At 39.7% G+C, this 27,762-nt stretch overlaps 1 protein-coding gene across 5 annotated transcripts in view; it reads right to left on the bottom strand.

The window, feature by feature from the left end:
* The window catches only part of ARHGEF3 (Rho guanine nucleotide exchange factor 3), a 96,301-nt gene that overhangs the window by 6,299 nt on the left and 62,240 nt on the right, over positions 1-27,762 (bottom strand). For 4 of the 5 annotated variants that reach the window (XR_010744446.1, XM_066326732.1, XM_066326735.1 and 1 more), the window contains 4 exons: positions 7,242-7,349; positions 2,231-2,401; positions 399-461; positions 21-117 (listed from right to left, as the gene is read on the bottom strand). Coding sequence is in view for 4 of the 5 variants with exons in the window: in XM_066326732.1 (XP_066182829.1) it covers positions 21-117; positions 399-461; positions 2,231-2,401; positions 7,242-7,349 (439 nt within the window). In the remaining variant the exon portion in view is untranslated. Of the gene's footprint in view, positions 1-20; positions 118-398; positions 462-2,230; positions 2,402-7,241; positions 7,350-17,647; positions 17,839-27,762 lie in introns of those variants that run through there. The other variant, XM_066326733.1, reaches the window with a different exon arrangement.

Genomic DNA, 27,762 nt, shown 5'->3' with positions numbered 1-27,762 from the left:
AAAGACTATTTGAGTTTTACCTTCGTGCAGAGGAATTAGAGAGTCCAGTGTTCCAAAAATTTGGTTCAACTCTTGCTCTGTCATTATGGAAAGCTTAAGCATTGGGTCATGATAAGCCTGAAAAGAAAAAAAAGAAAATACATTTGAGGTTTGTTGCAAAATTTATTATAGAATTTAATGCTCCCTGTAAGCAAGTTTAATAACCATATATTAAACTATCAACTTCATATTAAAAAGAAAAAAGCACACTTAAGCATCTCAGAAAGAATGGGAAGATTGAAATATGCTTTGGATTTTTTCCTCTTTTACTGTCTTTAAAAAACAAAGTTGTAAATGTGTTATGAACCAATCAGTACTCTTTGTTGTGGTTTGGTTTTGGTTTTATTTTTTAAACATACCTTTTTTGCCAACTTCAGATCTTCTATCAAGTCTTCTTCTCCCTGGGAAAGTTCAAAGATAGCCTGTAAAAACAGACACAAATATTAGAAAATATTTTTATTTAATCTATGCTCCAGTTCCTGGGTTGATGCTATATTTTGAACAGCTGTCTTAACAGCATTTCTCTGCTAAATCTACAGAAATAAAATAAGGTTTTAATCTGTAACTACAGAATCAAGTGCATTGTTTTTCAAAAAAGTGATACCAGAATATTAATTAAAAGCTTATCTCAAACAGACAAAGATTTTTTTTTTCCCCCAAGGGATGTGTTCCCAGATGTAGGAAACTACCTTCATTGTGGTGTTTTGACTTGACTGTACCTTAACCACTTATACAACTGCTTGCATAGGAGTTTGCTGTGATCTATCTTAACACATGCAGTGGCAGACGTTAAAGGGATTCTACCAAGAAGGAGACAGATCTTACTTAAAAGTATTTCTTTGGTACTGAGCACTTTTATTTTGGTACCAGTTCATTTTTTTGTTACAAAGGCTGAGCTCTAGTTAACTCCTGGCTGATTTACTCCTCTTAAAGCACATTTGAGACTTTAAAGCTGGGAGATGAAAAACATCACCACCCTAATTCACTGGTTTATCAAACCCCATTGTTATTAACTTCCTGCATGATTTCCTCCTTAAGCTGGGGTACAGTAAGAGTTAAGGACATTTTGGGCTAGAATTCCTTGTTTTACAGTCAAGGCTTTCAACCAGTATAAATCATGGAAGCCCACCCCGAGCTGGAGCAGATTCCTGGGGCTCAGAACATCCATTCCTGCCAGCTTTGCCATAGTGTAGCTCACAGGCAGCTGTCCCAGCAAAGCACACAGGATGGGAACAAACACTCAGCAGAACCCTCCTGCTAAACGTGCTGGGATACAGCTCACTTCTTTGGGCTGTACTAAAGGGTCCTGCCCCCAGACAGCACTGACTGCTATATACCATGCAAACAGTTTCTACTGTTTGATTTTTCAGTAAGCTGCCTTTGAAGTTCTCAATTACAAATTTATTTCCTCTGAATGTTAATGTTAAATTGATTTACTATGAATGTACAATGTTAAAAACTTGCACAAGAAATGCTTGACAATACTGTTGTTTGATTTATGACTCAGACTCTGAAATATTCTCAGGGAGATTGTTACAAGCTTTGTTGATACTCCTAGAAATTTCTTTAGAAAATAAAAATACCTTGATTCTGAAGGAGCTTTGTATTGACTATAATATGAACTATTTAGACTTTGTCTTGTCTGACACATTAAAACCACTGGCATGCTTCTTTTTGCTTTGAAAGACACATCTTTTGATCAGTGTGTCATCTTCCTAGCACTGGAAATTTCCTCAAAGACTGTCTTTTCCAAAAGGGAAATGATGGTGCATTTTTGTAGGTCTCTATCACCTGATGAACACCTGTTCCTGGCACAGCATGCTCACCTCTCATTACTAGAACAACAAAATGAAACACCAAAATATCTATCATGACTACAGAAAGTGTCAGACAGAACACATACACACATACAGCCAATCACAAGACAATATATCTCAGTCATTTGGGGTTTGTTAAGGAAATACGATGAGCTGATTTTTACAAAGAATAGATTAATCTAATATAACTTGAGTCATAAAGACTAGAGATGGAATTCTGCTTCTAGTGGAGGTGGTGACACATTTTAATTGCAGGACATCTTCCAAGTGCTAGGCCCAACGCCTATGAGCATTCCCAACTCTACGCTTTAAAGGCAACTTTGAACATGAAATTTACAGTTAAAAAACCTATCTATACATATGTATATCCATACCTCTTGCCGCTTGATTTCCTGGGATGTGAGCATGTGATTGACACAGACATCAAAGGTCTCGCTCCACAGTTTGCTGTCCCTCCTCTTTGTGTTGGCAGGGGGCACGTTCCGAGCCCAGGGCCGTGGGCTGAGCAGGTCGGGGCGACTCTCGCTGCGGAAACTGATGGACCGCTGGGAAGAGAACATCTGCGTTATGTCACAGCAGTTTCTTGTTACCCAAGGAATTCATTCATATACATGGTCCAGAACAACAAATGTTCTCTGATTAGTCTTTACTTTCAACTTCATAGCAATATTTAGTACTGGGAATGTAAGAGAAATTATTTTAATACAGGGCCTCCATTCCTGCAGTGACCTCTTGTCCATGTCCTGTCCTCAATTTGTACAAAACTTCAGCAATGCATTCCCATACAGCAAGCACCAAGAGTGTAATATTAAGAAGATAATGCAGAATGGTGCAGCACACAAAACTAACAGAACTGATCAAATACAGAGTTTCAATTCAGCAAACAGGCAGGAATTACTCACACATTTCACATCAAAAATTTAGAATTCATGTAAATATTAGACACTCTGCCAGTGTGTACCAACATCTCTGTATCTGCTGCATAGTCCAGTCCTAAACTTCAATAAAGCAAATTTCAATTTTGGGAGAGACTTGAGAGTTCTAATTGCTTGTAAATTCTTAGAAGGGTTTCAGGCTAAGGATGAATACTTTATGCTCTTACTATTCTATTTTGAAAAGGTTTCTTTTCTGCTTCATTAAAATGAGAGGCTTCTTTTTGAGGTCATACCTCTGAAATGCTTAAACTATTTCACATAGTTGAAATACTCTACATTTTTATTGTTATTTAAAACCTGCCTTGCATAAGAAAATCATCTTTCAATTGCCTTGGGTAAGAATATTTAAAACAAAATAAATTCTCTCAATTTCCAGACTGATAGCAGCACATACAAAGGACAATTCTGAAATTCTTCTCTGAAGAGCCTATGAAATGCAAACAGAGCCTACAAATACTATGTTTTTACCATATCAGAAGACATGATACAAATAAAGAACCTGTCTTTTAACAGAAGCCATTCTGAGTTGTACTTGGAATTGACAAAGACCTTAACAATAAACACACACATCCCCTTTCCAAAACTTTGCAAGTCAGCTGCCAGTCTTCCTTCAAGAGTTAAGATGATACAAAAACACACGTGAAATTACATGCTTAATTTGCACTTGTTATAACGAGGAATCATGGAGCAAACTCAAATTAGGCAGTATTTTGGGAAAAGAGACCTTTCACATGCACTGACAGAATGTTCCTCTCTGCTGCAGGAGAATTCTCCACAGCCCTAAACTGTCCTCATTGGGCAGAAAGGGGCAAAAAGACTCAAAATCAAACCAAACTCTAAAATCCTGCTTGCTTGCTTAGCATCATTGCTACTTAGACACAATAAGTATATATTTAATTGATTTCTGCTTTACATCAGCCTTTTCATTAACCATACAAAGTGTACCTTGCTTAATAAGGGACACAGGACTGAGGTTATTTATTAGTGGAATAGAGGCCTAAACTGAAGTTCTACCAAAAAATTCTAAAAACAAATTTGAAGATACTCTGATGCTATCTTTGCTTTGTACTTGTCAAGAAGGAAAAATTAAAATAATAATAATAAATTAAAAAATCAGTCATGTGATAGCATCCCATGAAGGGACTGCAGGAATGTCAAAAGAGCATTTCTACATCTCCAGTCTTTTAAAAATATTTTCTGGCTTCCTTAAAAAACATGTCCCACACACTGTTTAAAAATTATGGCCCTGTGGGATAATTAAAATTTTCATATAATTCCAAAAACTAAAGGAGCTGGGGGGAAAAACTCATCCACAACCCCTCATTTTGTCTACCATTTCTCTGGTGGGAACAGATTTGCCTGGGTGTTATAAGACTGTTTCTTGAAGGGTCTATGTGTTACTGATGTTAATTAATGCAATTAACAACTTTTAATTAGAGCTGCAGTAAAGCAAACAACTTCATGCACTGGGCAACGGCCACTTCTGATCAAAGCCCTGGCATTCAGAACTGATAATAAAACCAATTTTCTTCTTGAGGATTTTTAGAAATTTTTGGTGTCCTAAGATAGATAAAAAGTTATTTGGACTCTCTAATTAAATTCAAGACACACTGATGAAAACTGAAGTCGCAGAGGAATCCAGCCAGACTTCAGTTTCTCTCTTCAGCTGGAGTTCTTTTTCTGATCCTATTTTCTGCTTTAAGCCAAACAGCACAGCTGTGAATAAGACCAGGCAGATCATCATAATTATTAGTCTAGCTTGAGACTGAAAATACAGCTATAAAATAAACTGGCTTCCCAGGTGGATTAACAAGTAAGAATACCTGCTTAGCATTAGGCACTCTGCAGCTACACAGACAGAGATGAAGCTAACAGCATTTTATTAGTCAGCTGGTATACACTGCCCTACATGACAGGAACAGAAGGACTACAAATAGCCAATAACAAAAACAGACAAACAAACAAAAACAACAACAAAAAAGCCCCAGAAAGAAAACCTGAAAGACTTCAAATATTTTTTAATTGGAATCCTTATGAAAAAACTAGTGAAAATAAGTGGAAATTGGAGTAAAGTAAAATTGGAGTAAAAAAAATCAAATACTTCTATAATCAATAAAATATGCAAAACATGAAAAGTTGCTAAGAACATATCTTTAAAAAATCTACATAAGTCCCAGACAGAAATGTTTCTCCTCATGCATGCTGAAAGTCCATTAATGGAAAGTGGAAGCCACATGTACAGAGGTAAGGAAAATTATACACAATAGCATTTTTTTTCCTCCTACGTATATCTTCCATTTAGAAGAACATCTAAGAAGGTTTGTTTGAAATGCCATAAAGGAATCTCAGAATTTTCTAATCCCTTTTACTGATGCTGTTGGAATAGTCTTTTTAGATTAATATTCTGTTGACTTTGTTTTGTTTTCTTCCAGGGGAAGAAGTAGTTTGTTGTGCATGTTGTGGTGATGACAGTAGTTTTCTTCATTTTACAGACATAGAATATCTAACAGCAATGCAAGAAGAAACATGGGATTTGACTGAAATAACAATGAAGATACACAAAAGTTCACCCAGTGAGAAAAACCAACTTTTTTTTTTTACAGGAGATCACACAATGAAAAGAAACCTATACAGTTCCCAAGACAGTGACAGCTATATATAAACCAAAATGAAATAGCTAAATGAACTTCCCTTAACGTTTCTAAGTAATTCCAAGTGAGACACCTGAGCACAAGGTCAGTCTTTTTTTGCCCCTGCTCTAGAACTATTGAATAATCAGATAAGGAGTCGATTTACAGCTGGGACATCACCAGCAGGATCTGGAGAATATAGAAGCTGATTTCTCATTACAGCTCCTTCAAGCACATAGCTAGAGGGAATGGTATAAATAACATCACTGTTTAATCTGCTAATTAAAATCTATTCTTACGGTCAGTATGAACAGATCAAAACAGGAAATGCTTGCAACAGTAAGGCTTGAAACAAAGCTGTTGTTTTCCTTCCTATTTTAGGCAAAATTTATCCTGCAACACATTAATAGAGCTCTCATTTCCAGAAGCTGCTACTGCATACATTTAAGGACAGCTGTTTTGGTTAGTTTGAAACAACTTTATTAAATACAATATTGCTCTGGACACTACACTGTGCAGTCCCAGAGGCTTTCACTGCAAAACCATAGCACAGGTACCTAAATGAGGCCAACAGCTGCCTAAGGCTGTGGAAAGGGAAGCAACAGCAGTTTAGCCAAAAAATTAAATCCTTTTCCTCGTCCCAAGTGGAGCTGATGTGGCCCTTCCAGAGCTGGGCCAGTTTCCCCTGGAGGCAGAGTCTGCAGAGGTTCACGGAGCCCAGGGGACAGAGGGAGCTGTGCCCCAGTCACACAGACCACACCTGCACCGAGCCAGGCTGGGGCGTGCAGACACTGGGCTGATCCTCCAGCCCCATGCAGAATCTGCACTTTCCACATCACAGGAACCAAAGACAGGAGAACCACTGCCAGAAAACCCTGTAAAATCCATCTGCTAGGTAACTACGACTACAGAAAAATGGAGTTCTTTCCCATGACCTTTTATTCCTCAAAAGACTCTGAAGTTTTATTTCTTTCCTCCTTAACAGATAACTTCAGTAAAGCTCTAATTTAGGTAATTTTGATTAAGGAACATTTCTAACACACTCAAGTTATTTTTACAGGTCCTCTCAAAGAAATTAAGCTTGTTAAACAGTTTTCTTAGATCCTTGACATGCCTTATTACATTAACTCTTTGAAAGAGGAAGCAGTGGCCTTCTGGGCCAGACCCAGAACAATGCTGCAGCTCCCAGCTGTCACTGCAGTTAGAAGCTGAGCACCTCAATGCTTTGCCATCTCTAGGTCTGAAGGCACAAATGCTTTATAAACTAAAGTTTCATTAGTCTCCAAGTGTGTTCAGTATTACACACCTAGTCTGTAACATGGAAATGGCATTTAAAATTTGCTTGCCCTTTATTAATTTTCATCGTCACCTTTGGGAAATGACTTGGAAATTTCTGACTATTCACTAACTCTTTTGTTTAGGTAAGGACAAAGATCACTCTACAGGAGGAAATTCTCCAGTCCTACCTGACCAACTATACCAAAAACAACATTTTCAAAGAAACCAACCAACACGAAGAGAAAGCATCATGGAATATTCTCTTCATCAAATCTCAAGAGCAACCATAATCCTTTAGTAAACATTTTTTACATGCTACTGGTGCAATGTTTTTCTTACCAGTAAGTGAAAAACATTAATTATCTGAACAGAGAAGCGGTGTTTTGAGATGAGAGTCAAGAGATTTAAGCTGAGTGACCTTGTGGTGACACGGTGCCTAAGCCTGTTTGGCACATCACAGTGGCAGGTGCTCACGTGCATCCCTGCTCCCAGAAGCCTGGAAGGAGCTGCAGCCGTGTGGGAGCAGCAGGAGCTGCCTTTACCTGCAGAGTCTGGCTGAAGCGCTTCAGCGGAGTGGCTCGCACAGGAGGGATGAGGCTGGCCAGGGACGTGACTCTGGACAGAGGCTTGACCCGTTTGTTACTGGGCTCCTGCAGCACACAGAGGAGGAGGGAGAGGGAAAAAAAGGGGGGTGAGCATGATTAGATAAAGATTGCTAACAGTTCTGCTGATTTTTCTAAGAAAGCATTTGTAGCAAGAGTGTTTGCAAACCTGGTCTATAATTAGGGCACTAAATAAACAAAAGCAGTTTCAAATGCTGACAGAGACAGATTGCTCTTGGCTAGTACATACAGGTCCTGCAAACAGCTGAAAAATGTAATGATGGAGAAGCTGGCACGGCCAGGAACAGGGGAAGGGAGGTAAAGAAAGAGAAAATAATTTGATTATTTTAACTCGTTCTTAGCAGACAAATTTTCAGCAGTGCTCTGCAAATGAATGTTATGATAATCTTCTCACTGAAAGGAATACTTTCAAATATAAACACTTCTGCTTGTGCCTTTGCTTCTGGCACTGTCAGCATTTGACTCTATTCAGTGAAATGTATTTTCTTCCGGAATATCTAATTTAGACAAATCTCTAACTCTTAATTGTCTTTGAATGCATGTTCTTATGAATACACTTACATTTACAGGCAAACACATTCATAACATGCTTACATACACTTATTTTTTGCATAAAATATAAAGGAAAATTTAACAAAATCTACCATAAAGCACTCAATTCAATGTTGCTCTTTTCATATATATTTTAACAGCACAACAGTACTCTAACATATAACCAAAATAATATGCCAATTTTCCAGCAGATATATATATATATTTAAATTAACAGAAATCATAGCACAGAAAAAAGTGATTATAAATACATAAAAATAGAAGAGTTACCCTTGGCTTCCTAACCTCCATCTGACATTTAATGGATCTCGAACAGCACATGCAAAAGGCAACAGAAAAAGAGCCAAACCTTCGAAGTGAAGTTAAAAAACCCATCCAACACCATATTTCAAGGACATCCTAAAGCAGTTCATCTTTCTTTTTCAGCCATGCTTATAAAGTTTGTGTAGGTTTGCTATGCCTCCAATTGTCTGGACATAGCTGTAAAAAATGAGGCATGCCTATTATCCTTTTCTTCAGAAATATAAATCCTTCTGGAAATAACGCAGATTTGTCATCCTTCTTGATACCAAATAATAATAATAAATCTCAGCAGTGATGATCACCATCTGTATTACTGGCAAGAAAAAATCTCTTCCATTAGTGCAGCAACAGTGGAAAGGTGAGAAGCAGCTACATATTCAATTTACTTCTCAGCAGGCAGACCTGGAAATCCATAAAAGCCAGCTGAGATGAGCAACAAAGTGTTTAACCCTCTAGCAAAAATAATGTATTCCATCACACATGACACCTGGCATTAAAGACCGTAGCAGTCTAAAGCAAGTTAAATCCTTATCTTCATCACACACAGTTATTCATAACCCTTCCTTTTCAGCAACCATGTCTTTGAGGCAGGTTTCAGAGGGAGTATTTTTTACGTCACTGCAGCACCACCCGCATACTTATCTCCAGCAGCAGCATCCCAGCCCCTCCTCCACTCCCCAAAAAAGAGGAAAAATCTTTGAGATCCCAGTGCAATTCTCTAAGTGCTGGCACAAGCATGAGCCGTTTCTGGTTCCTGATGAGCCGGGTGCTGGTGCCCAGCCCGGGGTGCCTGGCAGGGCCAGCTGCTCAGAGTGGTGCTGCACTGCAGTGCAGGGAGCCGCAGCCCCGGGCAGGGCCATGGCACACACAGCCTGTGCCAGAGCTCTGCCTCAGCACCGCAGGGCACTGGGCACCCCAGCCCCAAAGCAAAACCTGGAAACGAACACTGTATGGACTTGCCAGGGGATAGAAGAGGAGGATTAGCATTAATAGAAATCATTACTCCTCCTTTATGCTGTATCCCTTCTGGTATCCATTGGCCCCATCCAGTTCAAGGAGAAAAGTACTAAGGCAGTATAATTTTTACTAATGTTCATGATGCAAAACCTCACTGAAAACAGAAACTGATTTTAAAGATGACCTCCAAGCAGTTTCAGCCACCATCAGACACCATTAAGATCTTCTGGAACCTCTTGCTGTGAGCCACTAGAGGCCAGCTGTGCTCCCAGCAGGCAGAGCCCGCTCAGGTAACCGCAGTCCTACCCTTCTGTGTCAGCACCCCACCTTGAATGCCTCAATCTAGCGTGTTATGTTTTCACATGGAAAATTCTGATCATAATTCACAACAATTAAATATGCAGTCCAAATTTAGAATTCAATTTTATGGAGATACATCAACATTATTACAGGATTCTCTAAAATAACATTACTTCAGATAGCTTCAGAAGCCTTTACACCTTTACCAATGAGTTCTGAAAGAAAATCTTGTTAATCCTAAATTCTTAAGTATGAGAAAAGCTTTTCTGAATACTCTCAACATGATTTTCCCCTTCATTAGAAACTGTGTGGTAGGTTAAGATACTGCATTGGAAATGGAAATTCAGCAAATCTTAAGAGTTCCAGGTACCATTTTATTCAGAGCAGTCTCACAACAAAAGCCATCAGCACTGAGTCACCCTTTTTCTACTATAGAAAAATGAAGTTTGTATAAATACGGCTTTGACTGTGTCATGAAAATATAGAACTAGCAGAGCAATTCTAAAACTGTGAGACAGTAATACTGAAACTGCTGCACATTCAATCACAGGACATCTGCTGTACTGCCTACATCTATTCTGCCTCTGCCTCCCTTTCCATCGGCACCCTCATTCTCAAGCTGTGTCACCCCTCCAAACCAGCCCTGCAAAGAAGCTGAACAAACTACTGAGGTCAACAATCTGGACAGGGAAAAATTCCACAGATTCCACAGTCAAGGGCAAGTCCTGAGCAGGTGGGTGCTTTTCTCACCAAGGACTCTGTTTGTCACAGCCAACAAAACAAATGGAAAGAGGAGACTGTGTGAACTGTCCTGCTTTACCCAGAGATACTGACCAGAATCTGCACCTGCACATTAGTCCAGTATCTTCATTATTTCACTAATCTGTCTCTGAAAACTCTCCAATTTTCCAGTTAACCAGAAGTCCCCCAACCATCAAATCCTTTGGGGTATGAATCGTGAGCCGTGCCTGCCCAGCATGAGGAGGCTCCAGTGAGGACACCCTGCATTGACAGAATGCATTTTAGACTGAGGGCTGTATTCTGAGTGTGCCCACAAGACTCAGAGCTGCCAAAATCATCACTCAATCCTCTCCTCCTGCCTCCCCCTCACAGCTCAGGGAACTTCGAGGGGATGTTGAAAGAGAGAGGGAGAGAGGGAATGGATTTAGAGGCTGGATCCATTTGCAACAACAATCACCTGTCCAGACTGGGAACCGGGCCAAGTTATGACAAAAAAATCAGGAGTTACAATGTGCTGACCTTTTAAAGCCATTATGATCAGTATTTTAAAAAAATAAAATTAAATTTAAAACAAACAAACAAACAAACCAAACACCACAACCCCACACTTATTTCAGGGTTTTCAAACTATTGCATGTTAGACTGTATTTTCAGAGTTATAAAGGCTTGCCAAAGCAATATGGGAAGTAAGTTCAAAAAGACCCAGACTACAGTTTGGCAGAGTTTCCAAAATGTGGAGCTGATATAAGTGAACAAGTAACATTAATCTGACAGGGCTTTAAATTTGATATAAGGCTAAATAAAGCTGAGGGAAACATGAGTGCAGGGACTTCAAAGGCTGAACAGTCAAGTGAAGTCAAATCAATACCTGACTAGGCTAGAACAATGAGCAGATGGCTTTTGGAGGGAGCTATATATTTGAACTCAAGATGACTTTGGTAACATTTGAATTCAGAGAGAAAAAAAAAATTAAGCTGCAAATACTGTGAATACATGTGGCCCCAGAAAGAACTTGAAACTGTGAGCAAACTCATAAAAGCAGCAAATCTGTGTCCAAAACAGAGATGGTTCTGAAAACCAGACAACGAACATTTCAAACACCTACTATGTCTTTCTTAGTACATTTTTCTAATATACTTTTCTGGAGAATTAGTAGGAAGAACGACTAATCACCACAGCATAATCAGTGATTATCACCAATTAAAGATGGGAAGCTATCAGACAGAAGTTTCAAAGATGTCATGCCTTTCATTAGGCATGAAGGACACAGTGCTTCCAATTGCTTTCTTCTAATTTACTCTTTATGTATACGTATAATTGTATCTCCAGTATCTTCTGTGTCTTCTATATACTAAACTCTAACCCATTGGTTTAGTCTACTGAGTAAGCAAGGAAAGCTCTACCTTTAAATGCATAACTCTCAAAAAATGACACTTCTGCTGTGGGACAGCAGGAAAATGCAGCATTCAGCTCTGACTACAGCATTACTGGGAGGACTAACAGCTGCCAGCTCCCTTTTCAGTAAAATTTAAGTCTTTTTGCCTTGCAGAACTGGGTGACTAACTTCACTTTCTAAACTGTGACATGGTCTTTAAAATGATAACGTCCAGACAAAAAGGTAACTTTTGTGTCATTATTTTGGGTCTGATCAGACCCAAACACAGATTACCATTTAAAAGCCTGAATCTTAGTAGACAGCACCTGCTCCCAGGGCAAGCTGAGCATTCAAACAGCCACCAAGTGTGTTAAAGCAGAAGATCCTCTGAAGAATTAGCCAGTTCCATTAGCTGCCAGCACTGACAGCTAAGTTCATGCTATTTCTGCTTCTTCATTAGTGAAACTGGCACCTAATAATTGGTTATACTGTATTTAAGAGCACACTACACAGACATGAAAGCTTCTAGAAGGCTATTTAGGGGGCAAAGGAAATATTTTGGTGCCCCTCATCAGTAAAATAAAAAAACCCCCACACCTCCTTACATATACTAGTAAAAGAATGGAATATTCCTGAAGTTCAAAGCAGAGTGAGTTAAATCCATTTAACTATATCAATCAGTTTTTGATGCATTATCATTCAAGACCATCCACAGTTTAATTATCACACTTTGGTGGATAAATTACTCCAGCAAAAGGCTGCTTTTCATTTCCTAACAAACAGAAAACAAGGAAACCAAAAGAACGAGGCCAGATTCCCTCCACAGCCCTAAGAACATGAGAACCAATGACCTGGGTAACACATGTTGAACAGTAGTCAGGTGCCATATAAAAGGTCTTCACTTGCTCCAGTTCCTCACTTCAAAATTCCTCCACTCTGTGCCCCTCAAGGGCTGAGCCACTGATTTCCTGCCGGTGAAGAGCAAATGATGTCCACTGTTGCCGTGACTGTTTTTCCACCTGACTCTCCCACCTCTTATCAGCAACTTCAACAACAGTCTCCATGTCAGAGGACTGGTGCTGAATCCGACAAACAAGGGAAAATGTTTCCCTGAGGGGCCATTATTCTTATGTCTGCTGCACTGCTGTGACCAGGATACTGTGCTGATTTTTCTAATTGTATTTAAAACCAAACCGAACAAAAGAAACTTACAGAGGCTTTTACTCAGCCCAGAAAATAAATGCTATGTGAAACATTTTAGAATAGTAGAATTTATCCTATTTACCTTTAACCTTCAAAGGCGAACTGACCTTCTCTCAACCCACACACCAAGTGGCTGAAATTGCCAGTGCCTGTTAGAATCTCAGCTTACTGGAGTTCAGCAAGTTCTGAATTTTAGAGCAGGGATTCTAGATTTAAGGTAGCTACCTTGCTTAACAATTTATAAAAAACATGCTGGTTACATTTTTTCCTTTTTTGATGTGGATCAGGACAAACAGACATCCAAAGCATTCATTCTGTGCTATGGGAGCATTCACTGGGGAAAAATGTTTTAACCTAAATTAGTCTCAAGAGTGTTAACAGCGTAATAATTAGAAGACACTATAAATTGAAACATTACAGTAACCTTTGTTTCAAATCTAATTCACAAGCAGTGCCAGTAAACTCAAACAGAACCACTCTGTTTCAGATCTCATGTAACTGCCTATATTTCCATATGCCTTAAAGGTTTCCATACTTTAAAGGTTATTCGTTTTTAGTCAACTTTATAAGGGTAAGTCAACATTTGTCATGGCAGGAAGCCCAACAATATTATTTCTGTTAGTCTGCTACTAGTTAAATTGGCCTCAGATTAAACAGCTCTAATATATGCCCCCAAAACTTGGAGTTTAATAAAAAAACCACCACATTTCAAGCTCTGTTCCACAGGATGTTATCAGTATTTAACCTTCAGCAGGATAAAAAAACAAAAAAGGTTAAAATGGAAAAAACCACCTACATTACAACAGTCCTTAACACACCAAACACTTAAACCTAAAAATAAATTGAACCAAGTATCTCAAGCTTTATGTACCTTCAGAGCAAAGCAAGTCTAAAACCAGAACAACATTCTCAATTGATTTTGGCACTAAAAAGACTGGGGTTTTATACTGAAACAGCAGACAATTTGCCTTTGCTTCATAGTATCTCAGAAAGATTCTGACTGGAAAATTATGGAACATTACTTCTTCTAGAACTGAGGTGTATGGTCAAGAAAAACAAAGCAGGCAACTCTAAAGCTGCTCTAAGTGTAGTTCAGTGTTGTACGAAGGTAACTAATTCATCCACGAGTCCAACTAAAACCTGGGAAAGGCATCCCACTACTAAAACTGCTAGCATCTCAAGGAGAATTTATTAAGCAATTTTAGTAAAGTGACACAAAGGCAACTTGATCATACAATTAAGTGTGTGCATTGGTGATACAATTTTCCTTGAAATCCATAAGGTCTCGTGCACCTGCACTCCCTGATGGCAGCAGGAAGAGGTTTGTTATTCCTCCTCTGTCAGTCTCCTCAAAACCAGCAAGCAAACAAAGGAAAGTCCAGAGACATTTTGTTTTAATCACAGCAGGACAAAGAAGAGAACCTGAAATAATAGTTGGGCTACAGTGAAGAGCCATTTAGGGAAGTGCTAAAATATTTCTGGTCAAAGACAACAGTGAAGTTTGCATTATGTTAGCCCTTTGATTATGTGTTAATCAAAGATTGCTTCCAGGATGTACACAGCTGCCCTCGTTGGTCACCACTCTCAGGACCTCAGATTTCATTTGACACAGGCAGGACAGAACCACTCAAGTGCCAGCAGCATAAGGACAAGCTGCATCCAGCAATGACCATTCATTTGTCTGCAATATCCAGAAATCAATACATCTATCAGGAGTTAGGAAATGAAGGCAAATTAACAGAAGGATCTCACACTGAAGTGAATTTACACGAGCAACAGAAGCCCTGAAAAACCCAGACAACTAATGTAGAGTTGATTAAATTCTTCATTTCCTTTCATTAGAAGCCGCTTGTACAGGCAACCTAAGAAAGACCTTTTCCATTCTGGAACCGACTGGATATTAACCTGGACTGCCAGTTAACTAGCAGATATCATACACTGATTTACTGAATGGAGAAATAAAGACAAGCTGTTTGTTTCACACTGCCATTAAGTAAAACAGATCAGCAATTCCAAGCGCAGGGGTTTGACACGTTTCCAGCTACACTGCACATGAACTTACCTGAAATACGTCAAAACTGCAACTTGGTAATATTTCATTAAAATGAAATACATACATTTAGGAAGATCAAAGAAAATTCATGACTTAGAGTTTATCTCAATCTTCTGGTCCCTCTCCCTCTGGCTCCATGCCTGGTTCTCCTGTTAATGATGTGCCATGGTGTAGAGGCCGTGGCTTCCCCTTCACATTCCCTGTCCTGTGCTACCCATGCCAAAAAAACACCGTCCTTAGCACCAGGCAGCCCAGAGCTCCTCCACAGAGGTGCTGGGAAGAGGGCAGAAGACAACAAAAGACAGGCTGCAAACAGCCCTGACTCTGAGGTCTAAGATTCTGCACTGTAAGAGCTATAAGCAGACACACAACATCATGGAGATGTAAAGGAATTCTATGCCTCTGTTGTAGTTTTCGGAGCCTAAATCCAGGTCCTGTGTTGGATCCTGTATGGCAGAACAGGACATCCTCATCTGAGGAATTCGGGAGTTCCTTCCCATGAACATTCAGACCTTTTAGGCTCAATCTGTGGCTGTGAATGCTCGTTCTCACCTGTCGCCCACCCAGTCTGGGTGTTGGCTTCAGAAGGGGTGATAGGGGAGTCGCTTTACCCAGCGAAACACGGAAAATGGTGTCTCTCATTGGAAAGGTGTGGGGCTTTTTATAACTTAGAATAACCAAGTTTCAAATTTTACTAATTGTTTCCATTTCTGAATTATTAAAAAGTTGGGAAGAACCCACCACCTCTGTACATTTCACACCTAGAATTGTCCTACAGGATTTTGTGTGGGGTATGTAATGATACAAGTAAAGACCTTACAGTGTTTGCCATATTAACTCAGGTTACTGCAGTGTTTTGCTGCCCTTAAAGTGCACTTAAAAATAACTATGATAACTGGACTTGGACTAGAACAATAGCTTTTTATCAGAATCCAGAGTTTAGTGTTGACCTATATTTTGGAAATTTCATTTGTCATTGTTTGTGACTGTGCAGCTTTCCACGGATTTTATGCCAAGGGAGCTGGCATAGCTTAAAGAAAGAGCTGGAAGAAGAAAATCTCAGTTCTCTTTTCTGCCACTGACCTGTTCCTCAAAAGATCTATAGAAAATCTGTTCTAATCGGAACATACGAACATTTATGCACAATTCGAGTTATTAAAAAAAATCAACCAAGTTCACATATTAATAACTAGAATGCAACTCGCGTTTGCAAAGGCAGCAACGCCCAGCGGGGACACGGGAGCGCTGTGCTACAGTAACACAGCTGTGGGAGCGCCCAACCGCTTTAACTCCCCGTGTAAATACTAAAAGCTGAAAGAACAGCTGAATGTTAGAGCTTAAGGATTTTTTCCCCCGTACAAATTCCAAAGAAACGGGCTGCATACGCCATTCTTTATAACGCCTTTCCTAAAGAGTAGCTTTTATTTCTGCTTTCTTAATCATTTTTTTGGAGTAGTGGGTGGTCTTACCCTCCCAAGACAGGATGTTTAAAAGTTTCTTTTTCAAAACGCTGGAATACCATCTTACCCTCAGAAAACAGCTCGAAAGCATTAAGTATGCATTTTCTTATTCGTATAAAACACAAGCTGTTTGCATGTTATAACTCTGATTGATCACATCTGTTACTCGATACTTCCTCATGCTCTCAGCTTTCATTGAGTCTTTTTCTTTGGAATTTGATTATAATCAAGATGCTCTTCCTTACTGTAGCAGAGCAACAGTCCAGCTCTTCGGATCTGACAATTCACAAAAAATCCCTTCATGCAGTAAAGGCTAAAACCCTGTTTCTTTAATATTATTGTTAATATAATAAGTATCCTTAAGAAAAGCATTTAGTACTAACAGCTTGTGTTTTCCATATATGCATACACACACACAGGGTGTTACTTCTCAAAAACACACAGCTGAATAGAATTCCACTTCCCTTAACCTCAATAATTAAGTCTCTCTCTATGTAAAAGTACACTGAAAAGCAAGAGTGCAGCATCATCTCAGTTCTTAGCTTAAGCATCATCATTAAATAAGGTCACTGGGCTCACGTTACTTTTACTTTAGCCCTATTCAAGTGGGGAGGTAATTAATCTTTAATAGAGACGTATTAAATGAACCCAAGTTAATGAGCTGTCTTCAAGTTACTCAGCAAACAAGATTAATAAAGAAACTATATATTTAAGTAATAAAAACTTTCAGATGAACTTCCTTTCTCCAGACCAGTCTGAACGTCACTGTTTTTCTCCTGAACACAAACCAACATTAACCTAAAGTATCAAATATTCAAGTTTTTCACAAACATTGCTGAATTTGAGTTAGTGAACAAGATTTTTAATGCCACTTGAAAGGCTTCCATGCTTTTTAAGAAATAGAGCAGTCAATCTGCTGATAGGGCAGGATTTTCAGTTAGCTGTACATCAGATTAAATTTTTGTTCACTGTGATGAGGAAAAGACAGTTAATGTAAATGGTGTCTTAAGTTAATGCTTTAAGACACCATTTTACTGCTTCCCTTCCAGTTCCTGCACAAGTTTAACAATTTACACGTAATGCTTAGTCCTGGAATAAAATACAATTAAATCTCTTTAAGCTACTACTTATGTAAAACAGGTACGTCTCAATCAACTATTTTAAAGATTAATTTTCCTAAAGTGACAGATGACAAAAATCTAGATTCTGTTCCTTGCTTTATTCCATAAGAACAGTGAGTAACTAGAGAAGGCGGCAAAGAATGCCTAAACAAAACGGCTATCTATGCACCGCAGCCTGTTTCCAAAGCACGTTACTTCTCCCTAACGCAATACAGGTCATACAACAAAGAGAAATAAAGTTGCAACCGTGTCAGCATTACCTCGGTCTCTCTAGCCGGGCTGGTCACCGTCTGCGCTTCCAAGGCGAAGCTCGCCCTCTTGGCGGACAGGTAGAAGGGGTAATCCTTGGCCACCATGGCGGCTGCAGGAGCGGCGCGGGGGCTCGGCGCCGGCTCCGTGCGAGCGGCGGGCGAGAGGCGGCCGCGCCCGGCGCCCGGCAGCGCTGTGTGTGAGCGGCGCCCCGGCCCGCGGCCCGGAGCGCATCACCCGCGGCGCATCCCCCGCAGCGCCCGGCGCCGAGTGCGGCAGCGCGGGCCGGGCCGGCAGGGGCGGGCCCCGAGCCCCCCTCACCGCCCTCGGAGCCACGGCCCCGGGGCGGGACCGGCGCCTTTGGCCTCGCCGTGCCTTCCCCCTGCCCGCCCCCGCGGCGTTCGCGGCGCACGGGCGCGTTAGCCGTGTGCTTCCCGCAGGGTGACCGCGACAGCGTCCGGCTTTGCTGGCAGCCGGGTGTCCGACAGCAGGGCAGCGCTGACGGCGGCACAGACCCAAATCTACACGGGGCTCCAGACCTGCACACCGCAGTGGCACCTGCATTCGGTGCGCTGTGCTCCCGCTGCTTAGATCGGGAGTCTGCGTCGTGTCACGGATGTCACGGTGCCACTGCACAGAGCATTGCTTTTACCCCCTTCCCAGCACGCTTTTCTTTTTCTTTTTTCTTTTCTTTTTTCTTTTCTTTTTTCTTTTCTTCTTTTGTTTTTCTCTCCTACCCATAGTGCTGCTTTTTCGCTGTTTTTTTCCTGTCTGGCAAACTGGAGTTTGTTTCTTTGTTTTTAAAGTTCCACTTCTGTTGCTATTGTTCAGCCGAACTGCTCCCCTGCCCGCACCTCTCATTGTATCGAGCTGGGAAAGTGGAAAAACACCTCTGCCTAAGGTGTCTCACAGGGCATTTCAGTGTCTGTGCGGCCAGGCAAATTCTGTTTGATGGCTACCTTAAAACAAAGGTAGTGAAAATTTTCTGGAAAGAGAGAGGAAGCATTAGGGGCCCTGTTTGCAACACAGGATCAGTTTGACAGAGACTATGATATGGGAGACAAGGAAAAGGAAATTGAGTAGGAAGCTGGATGAGGGATGGGGGAAGAATATTTTCAGCCACAGGGAAGCAGCCCAACCAAGAATAACTTCACAGACCTTGAAAACATTAACTGTTTTTAAAGGGAGATCATATGGCTTTACAAGCATCTATTTTTTTTTAAGGCTGTTAATCAGATAATGATGACTTTAGAATAAGATTAGTCAAATGGCAAATCTAGTCCTCATTTAGACACTTTCCCTTGACTTCACCAGTATCCCAAACATGTAATAAGGTCTCACACTTACCCTCCTTGGCCTTTTCACGAGCAGCTGCAGTACAAGCAGAGATGCTCTTCTGTGCCTGACATGCAAGTCTCTATTTTATGGTAGTCTGTATTAAAACAAAAACCCTACTAGCTTCCCAACCCTGAAATTCCTACAAAACCACTAGAACAGTTATCAGTACTTCTAGATGTGCAATGATTCTAGAAGAAAATGCGACATTTGAACATTTGGGTGTTCTGTGCCTCCTTATCTGCATCACAGTATGGCAAGACTAAATTGACTGAAAGTGAGTGTTGACAAGAGGCACAGAACAGCTTTAATGCAGATAATGGATAAGCAGACAGGACATACAGAAAAGAGAGATTAGAGCCGATGTGATAAAGATCTACAAACCACTATTGACAGAGGAAGCAAATATGGAATGATTTTTCACTGAATTCAGCTATAACAAAAAAATGCTACGTCAGATTAAACTAGCTGATGGTGGATTCAGAGCAAAGAAAAAGGAGCTAATTCTTCATATTATATAAACCTTTTGTATTATACACAGTGGAAGTATCTGTCACACGACACTGCTCCTAAGAAACATTCTCAGACACAAGCTCTTGACTATTAGGGCAATATTTTGGGAAACACCATGACAGGCCATTTCTGTGTCAGACTCTTCTCTAAGCATCTACTGCTCACCACCACTGGATATTTGGTGTTAGGTTAGATCGATTCTTGCAGCCATCATGTTACTTTCCATATTTTAAAAAAAATATGAAAAAAGTAGCATTTTATTTGAAGACTACATGCAAGTGTTAGCTCAGGATTTCTGAAGCTATGAACAGTTACTGCAGTCACATGAATGTACACTCACTTCTGCAAGTCTTCTTCCATGTGATGTTCAGAGGACACAGCTCTGAGCACAACATGACAACAGTGGGCAGTTTCTCTTCACATTTCAAGCACATCAAAATACCACTACAAATTGTAAAATACCAATACAAATTGTAAAACATGGTCAAGAACCTCCATGAGAACACCGCAGCTGCTGTGTGACCATTTAAACCCAAGAGGGCTTGATTTCAAATACCATCTGTGTATGTTTGTTTATGAAGGTGTACGTTAACGCCATTTCAAAAATCAGCTTCACTTAAATCATTTAGCCAAAATATCTTCAGGGCATGTTCTCAAAGTGATCTAATCCTGTAACATGCTTCATGGCATGAACAGCACTTTACACAGGACAAGAGTGTACTGGTTTGGAGATTAAAATGATGAACTTGGATTTATACACAAAAAAAAGCCAAGAAAAGGATTCTGTCATTTCTCCATTAACCAGGCAAGTGCATTTCAGCTTGACTAAGCATTCTTGAGAAACACAAGAAAAATTATTTCTAAGAGGAATATGATTGTTAATAGGCAGGACCTTCATGTCAATAATTTTCAGGGCATCTTGCACCTATAAGATAGAGTTCAACGACATGGAACATAGGATTCATTAGACTCCATGGACATTTGTTTACTCCACCAGTAAAGTGTAAATACAGTTTTAGAAATGAAATTTGGACCCAAAGTTTACTGATGAATGGTGCTGAACTTTATCATATTAAGTATAATATTATCTGATGGAATAACAAATGCAAACAACTCTCAGAGCACTGAATGTCTGTAGAATGCTACATGTATTTATAAACAATGAATTATGATTCCAGTTTAGCCATGGTATTGAATCCCTTCTGAACTATGTGTCAAACACTTGGAGTCCCTTCTGAAAGACCTTACAAACTCAGTGTGATTTATATTTCATTTCTACTTGGATTTAGACTGCACAGTGACTGCCCATCAAGAGTTGCTGCATTGTGCATGTGCACACAGGCCCAGGCAGAGCCAAACATCAGTTCATAAACTTGTGGCTGAAAGACTCCCTAGAGAACTCCAGTTATACAGTTGGAGAAACAAAGGTTTCAGTGATTCCACTGAGGAAGTCTGTAAGTGTGGAGCCAGTGAGTCCACTCTTTCCAAAAATTATACTTAGACTACAAGTCTAGACTAGCACTATAAAAATCGTGAATCTGAATTGTATGGTACTTTCAAAAAATGAACCAGTATTTCAGATAAAATGATGGTAGTGGCTAGATTGCAGGGCAGGCCAGTGCATCAGTTTTGCCATTTCTGGAGCACATTTTTTGTGGGTTTAGTTCAGTGGGGGAGGTGTAGAAGGATTTTTAAAATTTAATTGGGCCAACACAGAATTTAGTCAGACAATTACTTATCTGTCAGGGAGAAGTAATGAGGTATTTGCTAAGTCTGGAAAGCCCAGCTCAAAGGTGCCTACCACTGCTGACCTACTTGGGGCTGAAGTTCACTGACAGAGCTGTTCTGTGGTCATGGTGTTCACACCAACACTTTTAGTTCACTTCCTCACAAATTCAAAACTTAACACAGAAGTAACTCTTGCAAAAAACATCTGTCATTACAGCTAAGCCCTTTGAGATGTGTTCAGGTTTAAACCTTACAAAAGCCTTATATTAAGTAGAAACATTGCATACACAATTCAAGGAGAAAAACTCAGTAGTTTGCAATTTAGGGAATATCTCTCATATGCACCCTTCCTTTAATTTAAATTAAAAAAAGACAGATTTAGATTAGATATTGGAAAAAACCTTTTCACTGTGAGGGTGGTGAGACTCTGGCGCAGGTTCCCAGGGAAGTGGTGGATGCCCCATCCCTGGAAGTGTCCAAGGCCAGGTTGGATGGTCCCCTGGATGTCCATGGAAGGTGCCCCTGCCATGGCAGGGAGTTGGAATGAGATGAGCTTTAAGGTCCCTTCCAAATCAAATTATTCTGTGATTCCATGTATGTGGTTTCACACAACCAAAAATCCAGAAGCCACTGCTTAGGAGAGGTACAATTCGGCTAAGAATACTCAAAGCAAAGCTACTATTCCTCCTATTCTGAAATGATCAGTGAAAGCCAGGCTAATGCTGCACAAACACACAATTCTGCACCTACTGAGTATCTCTGAAGCCTCTCCAACATGCTCCAATATCACTCTTCAGGATAATCATTTCCTTTCAGAAAAACAAAGACAAACCAACAACTACCAATACCGAAACCATATTCAAACAGTCCAAAGAGAACTTTTGAAGCAGTCCTTTTAATCAAATTTTAAAAATTTGAATCTGCTCAGAAGATGGAATGCAGAACCACTGACGGTATTGACTGCGAAGCCAGAAATCACATAAACTGCTAAAAAAAGAGCATTTATCAGGCAGTTACCCAGCTGTTCAAGAAACTGCAATTTCCTCATTGCAATGACACACTGTTCACATGGTAATGAGTTACAATTTACTAGGTAATAAGTATTAGGGAGAGACTGTTTGGTTAAACACTTTGGTGCTGAGAAATTCCAATAGAAATATTAGAGCATAAGTGATTACTATGAAAAATGTGCTTTCAAAACTGACACCTGTAATTTTTCCAGGTAGAGTCCTAATCATGGAAAGATCGGTGCAGAAAAATGAAACATCTCTGTGGAATATGTGACATCACAAAACTAAACCCCAAATTCCTATTCTGTCTAGATTCTCCATTTGAAGACCTTTCACATGATCCTATTTTGTGCCATATGCAGAGTAACATGAGAAAGAAGGAAGTTATTATCACTATTATCATGGGCTGTGCTTTGGGATTTGCAACCACTATGCCCTGAACTGTTCCCCTAACTTTTGTCAGTCAGTAGCAGGAGTCTCCTCCCTTGGCTTCCACTATGAACAACTGTTTCAAAATACCACCTCTACCACCTCACTCATGTCAAAGTTGGAGTGATCCATTATCCTCATGGCAACCATCACAAATGGTTTATTGTATAAACACACACCCAGTTGTAAGGCAGGGTGCAGGCTTTCAAAATCAGTTTCTTCATGTAAATGTCACTGGGAAAACAATTCTGCACTAGAAGAGAAACAGATCAAACAACCTGCCAGGTTGTTTTGATTTGTTTTTATTTTACTAAATTCATGCAACTTTTAATTACCACAGGAAATACTGGACAGTTAAAGGGCGCCTTGTAACAATCACACACTGAGGCAGAAGCACTCCTTTCACAAGGTTCCCTAGGGATGACAATAACAGCTGATTTTTAAATCTGCTTCAGATTCATGAACAAGAATCGTTCTGGTGACAGCTCAGTGCTAAAGGCGGCTGGCCTGCAGGCACGGGGAAGGGTTCACACTCCTCCACCCTGTCACCACACCCAGCAGCGCACACCACTCGGTCCCCGAAGAGAGAATCACCGGGTGTGGGGAGGTTGGCTGAAATGGTCCTCCACGAGTCACACTTACAAACAAAGAAGTTGGTTGAGTTTGTCTGAGCACACTTCCCTGGGGAGGACAGTACTGATCTCTCCACGTGGATTTTAAACAGCTGCTCAGATTCTGTAGCGGGTGAATTGATCATCCAAAGTGGAGTGTCCTTTCCTGAATTTTTTCATTGGAAGGCATTCTAGGGAGAGGAAACTACTGGAAACATTTGTATGATGTTTAAATGAGATTCAATGTAATTAAAATACTTTTGTTTAAGTTACAGGCAGTGGGGGAGCAGGAATTTCTCTCCAGAGCACTTATGCTGACCGGAAAATTAAGTAACAAATTCCTTTACGAGAAATCATGATCCCTAATACAAAATGTTTTGCAAGACATCACAGTAGTGGTCTTTTTGTTTTGTTTTGATTAAATTTTATTACACTAACATTTATATTATATGAGAAACACTGTACTATTAGTCCTCAGAGTGGATAGCATTTTGTAATTTTTTGCTGTATGTACACATGTATATTTTGCTTATATACGTATGTATGCCCAGATAAGAGCAAGAAGAAAATTCTGTTCTGTTGGGAAGCAAGAGGAATTTCCCCTTATAACTGACCTCACAATACTAGCCAAACCCCACCATCCCCAACAAGTGTAATATATAAAGCAAAGTTTGGGGTTTCTAGGGTTCATTAGACAAATCACATAACTGGGGGAGGAAAAGAAATCAAAACCCAAACCAAAGCCTACAAAAAATCCCTAACACAAATAAACAGACAGAAACCCTGAAAAAAACAAACAAACAAAAAACAAACAACAGAAGAAGAGCAAAAGAGAAGTTCAGTTTGACACAGCTTATTGTGCTGTGTCAGATTCCCAAGTGCCGACAAAGAGTAGGATTTTACAGTACGGTTGAGGTGAATTGACAATTTGGCACTCATAACAGTATAAACCTCACTGCCCTGTCTAACCCAAATTCCACTTTCTCCCTCTCTTCCTGCTCTTCCACTGGCACTGTGCCCTGTCTCTGACTAGTCCTTCCCTGTCACCCAATTGCAGCTCTAACAGTCATCTCCTTGCACAGGTTGAGTCAGCAGCCCAAGAACCAAAAAATACTTTCTTTTGCCAGATCTCTTGTCTGCTGTTTTCGTGAGCTGAACAAGTTTCTGTGGCATGAGAAAAGCACCACAACTCACTGAAGATAAATGGTGAAAAAGCTCTCAGGTACAAATAAGGACAGGACAGGGGAAAGGCTGCTTTTTCTCCTCCTAGTAGCTCTAAACTGTTAGCTCAGCTTGTTTCATGATGTCATACCCAAAGAATACTGTTATCATTTCATTTTTTGGATGAGAGATTTGGATCAGAAGCCTTATTTATCTGCTTTTAGAAACAATCCCACCTATTAAATTCCATAACGACTGTGCACTGTTACTCATCTAGTCAGTCATTTTTGCCAATTTGACTATCTTAAAATGAGAATATTTGTGCTTCTTGAATAAAAATTTAGAACACAAACCTTGAGACTGATTTCATGTTCTCTTGAGCAAGAGAATTAAGCTTGGAAAAGACCTTTAAGATCATCACATCCAGGTGTTAACCCAGCACAGCCCACCACAATACATTAATTGCAAAAGGTATTCAGAAAAATAAAAATTTGCAAATTAAGATCATTGTGCAACACTAGAAGTTTAGAGGCAACATGCCTTATGAAAGTCTAACAACTTTAGGAAATTAAATTAGAAGCAAGAAGCATGAAAATTACAATTCATGCACCCTTTCTAGACCGTAGCAAAGGATGTGCCAGCAGTGTTTCTAGACCCAAAGTTAAACAAATAAAATTGCTGGACACAGATTACAAGACATCCATGGGAAAGTGGTAAAAGTCAGGCAAAACAAGTGAGACTACTAAGTGCTTTACAAACAGAAACAAGAGTCTGATATCTCCAGTACAGTGAAGCAGCCTTGAACCTGAGAGGTCTTTTTTTTCACCTTTCTTTTCTTTTCTTTGCAATACTGACTTTGCAATACTCAATGCAGAAAACCTCCACATTTGGTCCTGAACAGAGTTCCCTGGATCACTCAATGCATTACAATCCAGATTGTAACAGTGATTGTGCAAATTACAATATTCCACTGTAGTGGTCCATTAGTATCTTTAGAAATGTCGTTCAATTCCCATATGCTGTGACCTACTGTACAAACACATCAGACAAAAATGAGCACAAGAAACTAAATAATCTTTCTGTTACCCACATCCTCCCCCTAAGAGCAGGGAGAAAACCATTTTATAACTTCAAAAAGAAGTGTCCTTGCAAGAACTGGTAATGCTTCAACAACTGATAGAGCTACTCTACTCCCAGTGCAACTCTGCTGCAGACCTGTATCCTCAAAGATGATGTGGCATGAAGTAACAATGTGACTAATCTCTAAAAGACAGCTGAAATGGGACATAACATCTTCAAACAGACAACAACAACTTACACTAGGACAGAACTTCTTTGTTCATATCCCTTTATCAAGGATTAGGGAATGGAGAAACCATTGCTGGGAATAAAAAAGGTTTTATTTAAAGTTACAAAATAACGGTCTTCCGAAGTGTAAATATGATGATGTCATCCCATGCCATGGTACAGAAGTTACTATAACAAGTTTTAACTGACACAGAAATATAAATGAGAAAGTTTTCCTCAATACTTTCCTGATTTAAGAAAGTCAGCTGTAATTTCTGCAGACTATCTCCTCTCTGGTCAAGTTGTTAACCACAAATTACTATCTGGCACTGATCAAGTTCATCCTGCTTTTATGTGATCTTCATAATCAAATCTGCAACCGCAACACACCACAAGTGTTCCGTTTGCACTCGTGTTCAGCTATGGATTTTGGACAGGTCACTAATGATCACAGTTAATTTAGTTCCCAAGATAGCAGAGAGAGTCAATAGCTAGAAAAATGTCTCTCAAAGTAATTCCAACTATCACAGAGAAAATATTGTTTACTACTTTAAAAGCTAAGAAAACTCAAAACTGCATCAGAACATTAGATACTTCTTGTATCTAATAATCTTGAAAATGTAGCAACTGACTGAACACAAAAGCAGCATCTTTTAGCAAACACTCTGATTTTATTATATAATTGGGATTGGATTAAATTGCACAGATATCAAATACTGTATCTCCAAATCCCTGCAAAACCATGAATTCTTCATAAAACTCTACCCTAGTAAATATAAATGACTGCAGAACAACATGGGGAGACTTAAATATCAACCACAGCCCTAAAATTACTTTGTTCTAAGAATGCATGTTAAACAGAGAGTATAGTAAGGGAACAGAGAAGCCACTTTTAATGCAAGGCACTGCTCTCAGAGCTCAACAACATAAACAGCTGGCAAGTTTGTTCTGACCAACATGTAACTCTTGGGAACGATTCTTCTGATAACATGGGGATGTATAGTAGGGGAAAAGCACACAGATTAAAAGGGAAAAAAAATCAACTTGAGAATGAAGGCTGTTATTCTAGACCAAACAGGGACAGACGTGAACAACCTGAATGGCAGGTTTGTGGGGTTTGTGAGATTTGTGAGACTGGGAGAAAAGAATTAATCTGTCCTTTCCAAAGCCATTGTAGTTTCTGTATGATGCACAAGAGAAGTCATTAGAGCAATGCAAAGAGGAGTACAGAACAATCAGTGATTACATAGGAAAATGGCAAACAATACCCAAAATTAGATGTAGAGTATATAAAAGGCCCTACTTTGCAGGTGAGTTTGATGCCATTCATGAACACAGCAGAACAATTTTAGAAGAGAAGGCATTGTCACATTAAATGAATTCTTGTATCTGAATTTTATGTTTGGCAATATGCATTCTGTAACTGATGAGTAGAATAAATGTAGTGTTGAAGGCTCTGTACCATGAATACCCTACTAGCAACCCACACACAACACTGCCCAGTATGAAATTCCCAGAGACAGTCCTTTTACTTAGAGTGACCTTCAACCCTGCACACAAGCAGCAGTTTAAGTAGACATGCAAGTGATCTTGAAGTTTTCAGAAAAATCCATCCCAAGGAATCTTATTTCACTCTTCAGCTCTCAAACTGTGAGTTCATGTATGAGTTCTAGGCTACTCCAGAAGAGAACAAGGTTTCACAACACTTCTCATTAACTAAATTAGTTGTAGGAAATGGGCTTGCAAGCACTTTAACAAAAAAAACATTTTCTGTAATAAAAATGAGAAAACAAAGTTTTAACCATCCAGAACTGCTAATTTTGATCGAAGCAACAGTATTTTGTCACCTATAAAAGTTTAAAGAGGAAAAGGGAAGTAAAATGGGAGTAAAGCCCATGTTTTTCCAAGCTGCAGGATACAGGATCTTCATTTTGATTTTGATTAATAATTATCCATTAGAAACATGATAACATTTCACTGCCTGTATACTTATTTTATTCTGGTTACGACAGTTAAATAACGAAAAGTATAAACCAAGTAGCAAACAAGTGG

This window comes from Sylvia atricapilla, chromosome 11 (assembly GCF_009819655.1).
Source record: "Sylvia atricapilla isolate bSylAtr1 chromosome 11, bSylAtr1.pri, whole genome shotgun sequence".
Lineage (NCBI taxonomy): Eukaryota > Metazoa > Chordata > Aves > Passeriformes > Sylviidae > Sylvia > Sylvia atricapilla.
This window is presented reverse-complemented; position numbering and strand designations above follow the sequence as displayed.